This window comes from Musca autumnalis, unplaced genomic scaffold (genome assembly GCF_047663935.1).
Source record: "Musca autumnalis isolate F117 unplaced genomic scaffold, ASM4766393v1 scaffold_2, whole genome shotgun sequence".
NCBI lineage: Eukaryota > Metazoa > Arthropoda > Insecta > Diptera > Muscidae > Musca > Musca autumnalis.
The window spans coordinates 21,974,245-21,986,710 of NW_027411755.1; the positions used below are offsets into that span (position 1 = coordinate 21,974,245).

Sequence of the window (12,466 nt, forward strand, 5' to 3'; positions counted from 1 at the left end):
TGAAGGGCGTCTTTATAGACGACCTGAAGGGCGTCTTTATGTCGACCTAAAGGGCGTCTTTATAGACGACCTAAAGGGCGTCTTTACGGATGACATAAAGGGCGTCTTTACGGATGACCTAAAGGGCGTCATTATAGACGACCTAAAGGGCGTCTTTATAGACGACCTAAAGGGCGTCTTTACGGATGACATAAAGGGCGTCTTTATAGACGACCTAAAGGGCGTCTTTACGGATGACATAAAGGGCGTCTTTACGGATGACCTAAAAGGCGTCTTTATAGACGACCTAAAGGGTGTCTTTATAGACGACCTGAAGGGCGTCTTTATAGACGACCTAAAGGGTGTCTTTATAGACGACCTGAAGGGCGTCTTTATAGACGACCTGAAGGGCGTCTTTATAGTAGAGTTGTGCCAAAGGAACTATATGGAACTATCTCGTTCACTTCGCAGTTCCAATGGCCCACATTTTTTCTTTGAGCATAAGGCGTATACTTACTATCACACGCTATATTTCATGATGTTACTCATACGTTTTGGAACTAGTACAAGGAACTAGGAACTAGATTACCCAACTCTACTTTATAGACGACCTGTAGGGCGTCTTTATAGACGACCTGTAGGGCGTCTTTATAGACGACCTGAAGGGTGTCTTTATAGACGACCTGTAGGGCGTCTTTATAGACGACCTGAAGGGCGTCTTTATAGACGACCTGTAGGGCGTCTTTATAGACGACCTGAAGGGCGTCTTTATAGACGACCTGAAGGGCGTCTTTATAGACGACCTGTAGGGCGTCTTTATAGACGACCTGAAGGGCGTCTTTATAGACGACCTAAAGAGCGTCTTTATAGACGACCTGAAGGGCGTCTTTATAGACGACCTAAAGGGCGTATTTACGGATGACATAAAGGGCGTCTTTATAGACGACCTGAAGGGCGTCTTTATAGACGACCTGAAAGGCGTCTTTATAGACGACTTAAAGGGCGTATTTACGGATGACATAAAGGGCGTCTTTATAGACGACCTAAAGGGCGTCTTTATAGACGACCTGACGACCTATAAATTTATAGACGAACTGAAGGGCGTTTTTATAGACGACCTGAAGGGCGTCTTTATAGACGACCTGTAGGGCGTTTTTATATACGACCTGAAGGGCGTCTTTATATACGACCTGAAGGGCGTCTTTATAGACGACCTGAAGGGCGTCTTTATAGACGACCTGAAGGGCGTCTTTATAGACGACCTGAAGGGCGTTTTTATATACGACCTGAAGGGCGTCTTTATAGACGACCTGAAGGGCGTCTTTATAGACGACCTGAAGGGCGTCTTTATAGACGCCTGAAAAGTGTCTTCCAACTTTTCTTTTGGTTATCCTTTTCTTCTGCTTATCACATTTTATATTCTTTTATATATAACTTTTTTCTTTTTGTTACTTTTCTTCCTCTTAGTTCTCTCACCAAAACCCATTGACCAAGAACCCGATAGCAACAGCACCAGTTTCATTGGCGTTTTAATCACTGTCCTGGCTACGATTATTTTACTCTTGGTCGTTGTTATATTGGCGATAATTGCCCGCAATAAACGCGGCCACGGTGGCGGTAATGTTTTGAATGCATTCCAGCATAATTTCAATCCGGATACTCTCGGTAGTGTGGATAATAAACGACTTAATGGTAATGGAATGAAGGTAAGTTGAAAATCGAAAACAAAAAAAAAAGAAAAAGAAAGAAAAATGAAAATTGTGTTAAAAATCCATCAGGGAGTCATTATCGGTCATAAAGCCGGAAATTGTTCTGCATGAAATCACAAAGTAATAAAAAAATAAATAACCGCGTTCTAGTTTTAAAATTTTAAGATTTTACGAAAAAAACATTTGTATTGGTGATATATCAAACAAAGGAGCGACAAAGGGTAGACGAGGAAATACCGAAAATCAAGAGGTACGCTTCTATGGGGGATATAGGGAGACATTGACCTATATTGATGATTCTTTTCTGGAATATTTTATAACTCCATGAAAAAAGAAATTTCAATTATTTCTGTGAGATATTGACGTTACAACCTTAATCGGGAGGTACCGTTCAATGGAGGCTGGACTTATACCGACGAACTTCAGTCGGAAATGTTTTTACCTCCAAAGTAGACTAAATACCAAATTTCAGCCATTTCGGTGGAATATTTAGGCCACAACCATCAAAATACCGAAAATCGGGAGGTACCGTTCTATGGGGGCTATATAAAGGCGTGAACATATACCGAAAAATTTCAATTGGAATACCAATACCAAATGAAGGTTTTACCCCCAGATATATTGAGGGCAAAACCTTCAAACTACCGAAAATCCGGATGTACTCTCCTATGGGGGATATATGAAGACGTAGACCTATACCGTAAAATTTCAGTTGGAAAATTGTATACACCCAGCGAAGACTAAATACCAAATTACTGCCATTTCGGTGGGATAATGGGGCCAAGATTGTCTTTTTTATGGAGAGTGCCAGAGAGAGCCAACTTGATAGAAGTCACATGGTTTTGTTCCATTGGATTGAATTTTACGGGGAGCAATTTACCCAGATCGGAGTTTCATACTCAGCGATCGAGCTAACCAATGCCCAAACAGATCTTTGTAACCTCGGGTAGATTCCGTGAGTTGCGTGAGTCGAATGACGACCACTCAAAGAATTTTTTTCCCAAAAATTTGTTTTATAGGGTTCTGAAAATTATCATGTCAATTATGAATATTTTCCTCGGAATTTTCCACAAGGAAAATAATTTTAAAAAATTTAACTTATTTTAAAAGCAATATTTAAGAACGTTAAAAATCAATTAGAATCAATTAATTATAGAATACTCTCGCTGAATTGGCAAAAATATTCTCTTTTTTTGACATAAATATGGAAATAAAAAATTGTGAAATTACGAAAAGGGAACAAATTCCGCACGGAATTTTTATTCATGATTGTCCTGTGTGTGTGCTTTTTTTTGGAAATATGAACTTGTCGACAAAAATAAAGAAACTTGGGTATCTTAATGATTGTGGATGTTCGGAATAAATGTGGACACTATCCAAATAAATTTAATTTAGATTAAAGAGAAACAGTGTTGAACCTGCGGAGGTACCAGAAGAAATAGACGGACATAGTTCATTTTGGAAATGGATGCAATTTTTTCACTTATGCGAAATATTTTGAAATTTTGCTGAAGGGCATGTCCCTGTAGATAATCACATTAGTATTCTTTTAGCCCATGCCAGGACAGAGGAAAACCCAGTAACAATATGGATGCGGTCGGTTTGTCACATCCGCAACTACCACACTCAAACTTCGGTAAGATGCAACATATGGCTGGAGTGCTTGTATAGCAGGGGTTGTTATGAACTCGTCCATGCGAGGGACTACGATGCACTATGTCGCAAGTTCATACATATAAACGGTGGCCAAAAATAGAAGGAGTTGGCACAGGTGGATGAATTTCGGTACAAGTACTTATTTGTTTCGAAAATTTTGCCTTTTAGGGCGAAGAACATTTTTAATTAATTTCTCGTTGGAATCGAGCTTAATGACCAATGATGCAATCGAAAAAGGAACGCCGCAGATTCGGATCATCCGATTTGAACCAAATTTTGGGTATAGTAATATTTTGCCTAAACTTAGTTTAAGTTCAAAGATGGGCCATATTGGTTCACTCCTTCGGGTACCTCCCCCACAAAAGTTCGAAAATGTTCGGAAAACTTGTGCGCACAATAACTATTGAAGGGAGTACCCGATTTAGTCCATGCTTTGCATACCCTGAAATTTCTACCAGACTTAGATGAAGTTCCAATATGGACTCAATCAGCCCAATCCTTCGGGTATTTCCCATACAAAATGTCGGAAAAGTTCAGTTTTGGACCAGCTCTCGAATAGCTTTGTTTTTGTTGTAACAACTTGTTTTCAATATAAATATTCGGAAAAATTGTGCGCACGATGACTCTTGAAGATAGTGACCGATTTGGTCCACATGCTAATATATGTATCTACCAAGTATTGATCAGGTTCGAATATGGACTATATTTGTCCACTCCTTCGGGTAAGACCCACACAAAATTTTGGATAAGTTCACTTTTAGACCTGTTCTCGTATCACTTTGATTTTTGTTGAAGCAACTTGCATTCACTGATCCCCTTTGTGATGATAAAAGTTTTTTCAGGCGCAAGTAAACACTTCCTGAGCAAATAGCCCGAATGTTCTAAAAATCCCTATGCCACCATGTGTTCTGTCTGGAGCGCACTATAGCACTCGCACTGGTCAACCGATTTGGCCGGAAATTTGGCCTTCGACATATTTTGTCCAAACTTAGTTTCAGTTCGGTCCACAAATTCCCGTACTTCCCCAAAAATTTGAAAAGAAAAATGTCACTAAAATCGTATGCACGATACACTTTCTCGAACGGGGTAACCAATCTGGTCCAAACTTTGGATCTTCTAATATTTTGTCCAAATTTAGTTTAGCTTCCAAAAATGGCCCATATTGGTCCTCTACTTGAGGTACCTTTCCTGCAAAAGTTTAAAATTTTTGTTAAAGTGCAGTTTAGGGTCTGTTCGAAGATCCGATGCTATTCGTTGTGGTCCTGTTTACAGCCATATTATGTTATCCGTGGACAAGTTCGTGCTTCCTGGCATACTGGTCCAAATGTTATACGATGACCCACTGAAATGACTAGTGGGCGCGATACCTATTGAAGTGATATGACTCCCAAAATAAGATCCACTTTCATAATGGACTATGTAGGTCCATTCCTTTAAGTACCTCCTCCACTTTTGAAGTTTAATCTTAATTCACATGTTTGTCTGTAAGTTCAAATGTTTGAAAAGGACTTCAAAATTCTGAAAAGACCCTAAATACATTCGATCTATCCGTAGATGAGAGTTTCAATTCACATAGGCTGAGGGTATATCTCTGTCGGCAAAGCCGACTGATGCTTTTTACTTGTTATACCCTCCACCATATGGAGGGTATAATTAAATTTGTCATTCCGTTTGTAACACATCGAAATATTCGTCGGAGACCCTATAAAGTATATATATTATTGATCAGCATAAAGTTCTATGTCGATTTGACAATGTCCGTCTGTCCCTCCGTCTGTCTGTTGAAATCAAGATACAGCTCGCAATTTTAAAGATAGCGAATCAACATTTGGTACAGACGTTTTTATTACTTGCAGGTTGGTTGGTATTGAAAATGGGATATATCGGTCCACGTTTTGACATAGCCCCCATAGAACGGTACCTCCCGATTTTCGGTATTTCTAAGGTTTTAGCTTCATTATACTACCAAAATGGTTGAAATTTGGTACGTTGTCTTTGTTAGGGATATAAAACTTTCCCCCAGAATTTTGTCGGTATAGGTCCACACCTTCATATAGCCCCTATAGAACGGTACCTCCCGATTTTCGGTATTTTGAAGGTTTTAGTTGCATTATCCTACCAAAATGGCTGAAATTTGGTACGTAGTCTTCTTTAGGGGTATAAAACTTTCCCCTAGAATTTTGTCGGTATCGGTCCACACCTTCATATAGCCCCCATAGAACGGTACCTCCCGATTTTCGGTATTTTGAATGTTTTAGCTTCATTATCACACCGAAATGGCTGAAATTTGGTATTTAGACTTCGTTGGGGGTACTCAAACTTCCCCTTTAAATTTGTCGGTATAGGTCCACGCCTTCATATAGCCCCCATGGAACGGTACCTCCCGATTTTTCGTATTTTGAAGGTTGTGTCTTCAATATTCCACCAAAATGGCTGAAATTTGGTACTTAGTCGTCAATGTGATATAAAACTGTTCGCTAGAAATATGTCTGTACAGGTCCACGCTTTCATATTGCCCCATTTCTGACTAAAATTCGTCGGTATAGGTCCACGTTTCGATATAGCCCCCATAGAACGGTGTCTCACATTGTTTTACCGAAATTGCTGAAATTTTGTATTAAGTCTTCTTCATACACGAAAGAAACTAATTATTCCATTTTAGTTCAATACAACTTGTGGTGGAGGGTATAACAAGTTCGGCCCGGCCGAACTTAACGCCGTTGTTACTTGTTTATTTTAATTTTGGAACTAAATTTAAATAGTTTGATTTTTTTTTTTTTTTTTTTTTTTGAAAAAATTGCCTAAAATTTTCTTTCAACTTTTTAACTTTGACCTTGAATTCCTCTGCATCTACTAGACCGAATTCGAATGCTTTGGAAAGAATGCATCTGTCGAACAAAAAAAATTATGAAAATATTTCTATCCCTTCAAAAGTTACAGAATTTTGACCAGGAGAAAACGATTCTGAACCACTGTGTGTCACCTGTGCTGGGAAAGTTGGTCTAATTTCGCGTATTCGCTCAACAGGTATGTAGCTGGCGGCTGCTGCAGTGATGTCCCAGAAAGTTCTCTCAGCTACCCGAGGGTCTGAGGGAATGGTCAACTCTCTGGATCGGTGATTGCTAAATTACCTGAACCTTGGTAATCAGGTTTAATGGTTCAGAAAAGTTATTCGTACGATATTGGATGAAAAATATTCTTTAGTTGGTTCGATGTTGGATGAAAAATATTCTTTTCCCGATATGGGAAAAAATATTCCTTAAAAACCTTCGTTTGTTGGTTTGATGGTCTATGTAAAATATTCTTTCTAAATAAATTTAATAATATTTCACGATAACCTTGTTCTTGTTTTCATAAAAAAAAAACTTGAAAAATATTTCTAAGAAAAGTTTCTGCCAATGAAAAAACTGCACAAAATTAGATACATAATTCACTTAAATATATTTACAAAACTTAATGAACATCATAAATAAATTTCAATTTCGTGGAAATAATCCAATCTTACATTACATTCACCTCTTAAGTTGGTTGTTTATCATTTGTATTGAAATAATTCTTATTTACAAAATAATTGTTTACTTTCTTCTATAGTACTTGTTTATTTAAATGAAAATATTATTTGCATCTTTTTTCTCTATGTTCTCATTACAGGCTGTAACTATGGATGCCGACAGTGAATCCATTGACAAAAGCAGTTTATATCATGAACCGTTTAATGTCAATAACATGTACGCGAGTGCGGCCAGTGCTTGTTCAATAAATGATCTACAACGACATCATGTTGCACCGGATTATACAGGTAAGATTTGAGATTTGAATTTTTTGGGAAAGGGGTTATTAAGGTAAAAGCCTCTTTAACTTGGATGAAGATATCGTTTGTAAACATTGGATATACTAATACTGCTTTACAAATGTTTAAAGAAAATCGGGATACACATTTCTAAAAATTGTGTACCACTTTATTTCGTTTCATATATTCAACGCAACAAGGGCAGATTTAGTTCCAATCCGCTTGTTAAAAATGCAGTACAATATTCATTATTTAAATATTTCTCCTAAAAGTATGCAATAAAATTTACACTTTTCAAACAATTTGTAAATTAACAAATTTATGTTGAAATATAGATGGCGTTTTTGCATATGGTTCTGTATCAGAGACTCTTTGTTCATTTTCATAACCTTCTAAGAGGAATTCCACATACTTCGCCTACTTTCGCAATCCCCCCCCCCTCAGCACATAATTCCTTCTTATATACTCGTATGTAGGTTATTCTACAATCCATTGCCAATAATATTCTCATTTCACAACAAATTAATTCATAAAATAAAAAACTTTAAACATCTCTCAAAAAAAAAACTTAACATATTCTTTGACCACAATATGTCCCAAAACTTTGTGCGGTTTTGTGTTTTACAACAAATCCACACAGAAAAAAAACTTCCATATTTTAAACTTTTTTTATGTCTCTCATAATGTCCATTGTGGTTGCTGCTTTATTAAAACTAAAACTTAAAGACATTTATATTACACTCATTCCACCCAAATGTCATACGGTCGTTGCTCTCTGTTTCAAGTTTCTTTTGAGTAAAGTTTTCAGCTACTCAGTGTTAGAAATTTCTTTACGATTATTTCCATGTTTTGTTTATTCCTTTCATCTTTTTTGTGAGAAATATATATATTTTTATTGTTTATTTGTTTTTCTTCCATCTTTGAAGTTACCTAATAGCATAAGCCAGACAGTTAAAAAGCCAAAAAAGCAACAAGGAAAAATCTTTCGAAAATACCAAAAATAACATTGAGCAGCAACAAATGTTAATGACTAAAGTTTTTGACATGGCATGCAAATAATTTATTTTTTGATGTTTGTTTAGTTGGCTTTTTCAGTACAAATATACATACATAAATAAACCATTCACAGAGGAAATATATCATTGAAAGCAAAGGAAAATAAACTTTGTGTGAAAAGCTGAAGAATTTTTATGAAAATGGAGAACATTTGCAGAAGGCTTTTTCGGATGCTTTTGAAAAAATATTTTTAAAAAATCCACGTTTCTTAATTGTTGTTGAAAAAATATTTTTAAAAAATCCACTTTTCGTACTTGTTGTTGAAGAAATATTAAAAAAAAATCCACGTTTGGTAATAGTTGTTGAAAAAATATTTTTAAAAAAAAATCCACTTTTACTAATAGTTGTTGAAAAAATATTTTTAAAAAATCCACATTTGGTAATAGTTGTTGAAAAAATATTTTTAAAAAATCCACGTTTGGTAATAGTTGTTGAAAAAATATTTTTAAAAAATCCACGTTTGGTAATAGTTGTTGAAAAAATATTTTTAAAAAATCCACGTTTGGTAATAGTTGTTGAAAAAATATTTTTAAAAAATCCTCGTTTGGTAATATGTAGTTGTGGAAAAATATTTTTAAAAAATCCACGTTTCCTAATAGGTGTTGAAAAAATATTTTTAAAAAATCCACGTTTCCTAATAGGTGTTGAAAAAATATTTTTAAAAAATCCACGTTTCCTAATAGGTGTTGAAAAAATATTTTTAAAAAATCCACGTTTCCTAATAGGTGTTGAAAAAATATTTTTAAAAAATCCACGTTTCCTAATAGGTGTTGAAAAAATATTTTTTAAAAAATCCACGTTTCCTAATAGGTGTAGAAAAAATATTTTTAAAAAATCCACGTTTCCTAATAGGTGTTGAAAAAATATTTTTAAAAAATCCACGTTTCCTAATAGCTGTTGAAAAAATATTTTTAAAAAATCCACGTTTCCTAATAGGTGTTGAAAAAATATTTTTAAAAAATCCACGTTACCTAATAGGTGTTGAAAAATTATTTTTAAAAAATCCACAACTCCTAATAGTAGTTGAAAAAATATTTTTAAAAAATCCACGTTTCCTAATAGGTGTTGAAAAAATATTTTTAAAAAATCCACGTTTCCTAATAGGTGTTGAAAAAATATTTTTAAAAAATCCACGTTTCCTAATAGGTGTTGAAAAAATATTTTTAAAAAATCCACGTTTCCTAATAGGTGTTGAAAAAATATTTTTAAAAAATCCACGTTTCCTAATAGGTGTTGAAAAAATATTTTTAAAAAATCCACGTTTCCTAATAGGTGTTGAAAAAATATTTTTAAAAAATCCACGTTTCCTAATAGGTGTTGAAAAAATATTTTTAAAAAATCCACGTTTCCTAATAGGTGTTGAAAAAATATTTTTAAAAAATCCACGTTTCCTAATAGGTGTTGAAAAAATATTTTTAAAAAATCCACGTTTCCTAATAGGTGTTGAAAAAATATTTTTAAAAAATCCACGTTTCCTAATAGGTGTTGAAAAAATATTTTTAAAAAATCCACGTTTCTTAATAGGTGTTGAAAAAATATTTTTAAAAAATCCACGTTTCTTAATAGGTGTTGAAAAATATTTTTAAAAAATCCACGTTTCTTAATAGGTGTTGAAAAAATATTTTTAAAAAATCCACGTTTCTTAATAGGTGTTGAAAAAATATTTTTAAAAAATCCACGTTTCTTAATAGGTGTTGAAAAAATATTTTTAAAAAATCCACGTTTCTTAATAGGTGTTGAAAAAATATTTTTAAAAAATCCACGTTTCTTAATAGGTGTTGAAAAAATATTTTTAAAAAATCCACGTTTCTTAATAGGTGTTGAAAAAATATTTTTAAAAAATCCACGTTTGGTAATAGTTGTTGAAAAAATATTTTTAAAAAATCCACGTTTGGTAATAGTTGTTGAAAAAATATTTTTAAAAAATCCACGTTTGGTAATAGTTGTTGAAAAAATATTTTTAAAAAATCCACGTTTGGTAATAGTTGTTGAAAAAATATTTTTAAAAAATCCACGTTTGGTAATAGTTGTTGAAAAAATATTTTTAAAAAATCCACGTTTGGTAACAGTTGTTGAAAAAATATTTTTAAAAAATCCACGTTTGGTAATAGTTGTTGAAAAAATATTTTTAAAAAATCCACGTTTGGTAATAGTTGTTGAAAAAATATTTTTAAAAATCCACGTTTCCTAATAGTTGTTGAAAAAATATTTTTAAAAATCCACGTTTCCTAATAGTTGTTGAAAAAATATTTTTAAAAAATCCACGTTTGGTAATAGTTGTTGAAAAAATATTTTTAAAAAATCCACGTTTGGTAATAGTTGTTGAAAAAATATTTTTAAAAAATCCACGTTTGGTAATAGTTGTTGAAAAAATATTTTTAAAAAATCCACGTTTGGTAATAGTTGTTGAAAAAATATTTTTAAAAAATCCACGTTTGGTAATAGTTGTTGAAAAAATATTTTTAAAAAATCCACGTTTCCTAATAGGTGTTGAAAAAATATTTTTAAAAATCCACGTTTGGTAATAGTTGTTGAAAAAATATTTTTAAAAAATCCACGTTTGGTAATAGTTGTTGAAAAAATATTTTTAAAAAATCCACGTTTGGTAATAGTTGTTGAAAAAATATTTTTAAAAAATCCACGTTTGGTAATAGTTGTTGAAAAAATATTTTTAAAAAATCCACGTTTGGTAATAGTTGTTGAAAAAATATTTTTAAAAAATCCACGTTTGGTAATAGTTGTTGAAAAAATATTTTTAAAAAATCCACGTTTGGTAATAGTTGTTGAAAAAATATTTTTAAAAAATCCACGTTTGGTAATAGTTGTTGAAAAAATATTTTTAAAAAATCCACGTTTGGTAATAGTTGTTGAAAAAATATTTTTAAAAAATCCACGTTTGGTAATAGTTGTTGAAAAAATATTTTTAAAAAATCCACGTTTGGTAATAGTTGTTGAAAAAATATTTTTAAAAAATCCACGTTTGGTAATAGTTGTTGAAAAAATATTTTTAAAAAATCCACGTTTGGTAATAGTTGTTGAAAAGATATTTTTAAAAAATCCACGTTTGGTAATAGTTGTTGAAAAAATATTTTTAAAAAATCCACGTTTCCTAATAGTTCTGGAAAGAATATTTTTAAAAAATCCACGTTTCCTTAAAGTTCTGGAAAAATATTTTTAAAAAATCCACGTTTCCTAATAGTTCTGGAAAAAATATTTTTAAAAAATCCACGTTTCCTAATAGTTCTGGAAAAAATATTTTTAAAAAATCCACGTATGCTAATAGTAGTTAAAAAATATATTTAAAAAATCCACGTATCCTAATAGTTGTTGAAAAAATATTTTTAAAAAATCACCATCCACAAAAAACGGTACTAGGATAGTGACTACTCCACAACAATTTTTTTTTTTCAAATATCCAACATCACAGTTTTGGAAATATCATTTTATGGGTGGGATGTATTTTATTTAGTTTTAATTTAAAAGAAAAATTCACAATTATCACAAATTTTTTTCTAAAAGTATAAAACACATCCATCCTTCAGGGAAATAACAATGTAACAAATTAATTGCTCTACGTGTCAAACAATATTCCAACAAAATAACAGGTAAAAAAAAATCAACTATCAGCATTTTAGCAACTAGTTTCCGAAATGTTCCTACCTGTCCTAAATAAAAACGAGCTACATAACAATTGTGCCAAAAAAATAACAAAATGTTAGCCAAATTGTTAGCAATGTTTTTATAACATTTTCTGTCATGTAGTTTCTGTAACATTTTCTCTTTATTTCGCTTTCTCATTCAACAACAACAAAAACGACAACATGCAACATGTTTCCAATAACATGGTGTCATAAAAACGTTTAGAGGTCCAAACGAAAAAAAACGTAGAAAACAAATTGAACTCAACAGCTCATTGGATGTGTGAAAAGTTTCAATTTAAATTGGACATGGACAAATTTGTAATGAATTCTAATGTTGTGTTAGTGTGTGTTGTGCTATTTCATATTTTGCCACATTTTGAATGTTGTGCCATAGTGCCAATGGGTTAATGGGGATATGTTGTTACAGTTGCAAAATTGTGTGTGTATGTGTGTTTTTGCGTTTTAAATAAAACTCCTACAGGAGTTTATTGAGTAATGCACACCACAAATTTTGCAATGTTTCTGCTGTGAAGTTTTGTATTTATCCTGTGAGTGGCATTAGAGTCGTGCCACTACAAATTCAATATTCATATGTATGTAGCTGACACTCGACTCCTCATAAACGTATACGTAAC

General features: G+C 32.8%; 1 protein-coding gene across 1 annotated transcript in view; it reads left to right on the top strand.

Moving 5' to 3' along the window:
* Ddr (discoidin domain-containing receptor 2) overlaps window positions 1-12,466 on the top strand; it is a 978,256-nt gene that overhangs the window by 713,472 nt on the left and 252,318 nt on the right. Inside the window, exons 11-12 of the mRNA XM_073967242.1 lie at window positions 1,447-1,685; window positions 6,996-7,143. Coding sequence (XP_073823343.1) covers window positions 1,447-1,685; window positions 6,996-7,143 — 387 coding nt within the window. The remainder of the gene's footprint in view (window positions 1-1,446; window positions 1,686-6,995; window positions 7,144-12,466) is intronic.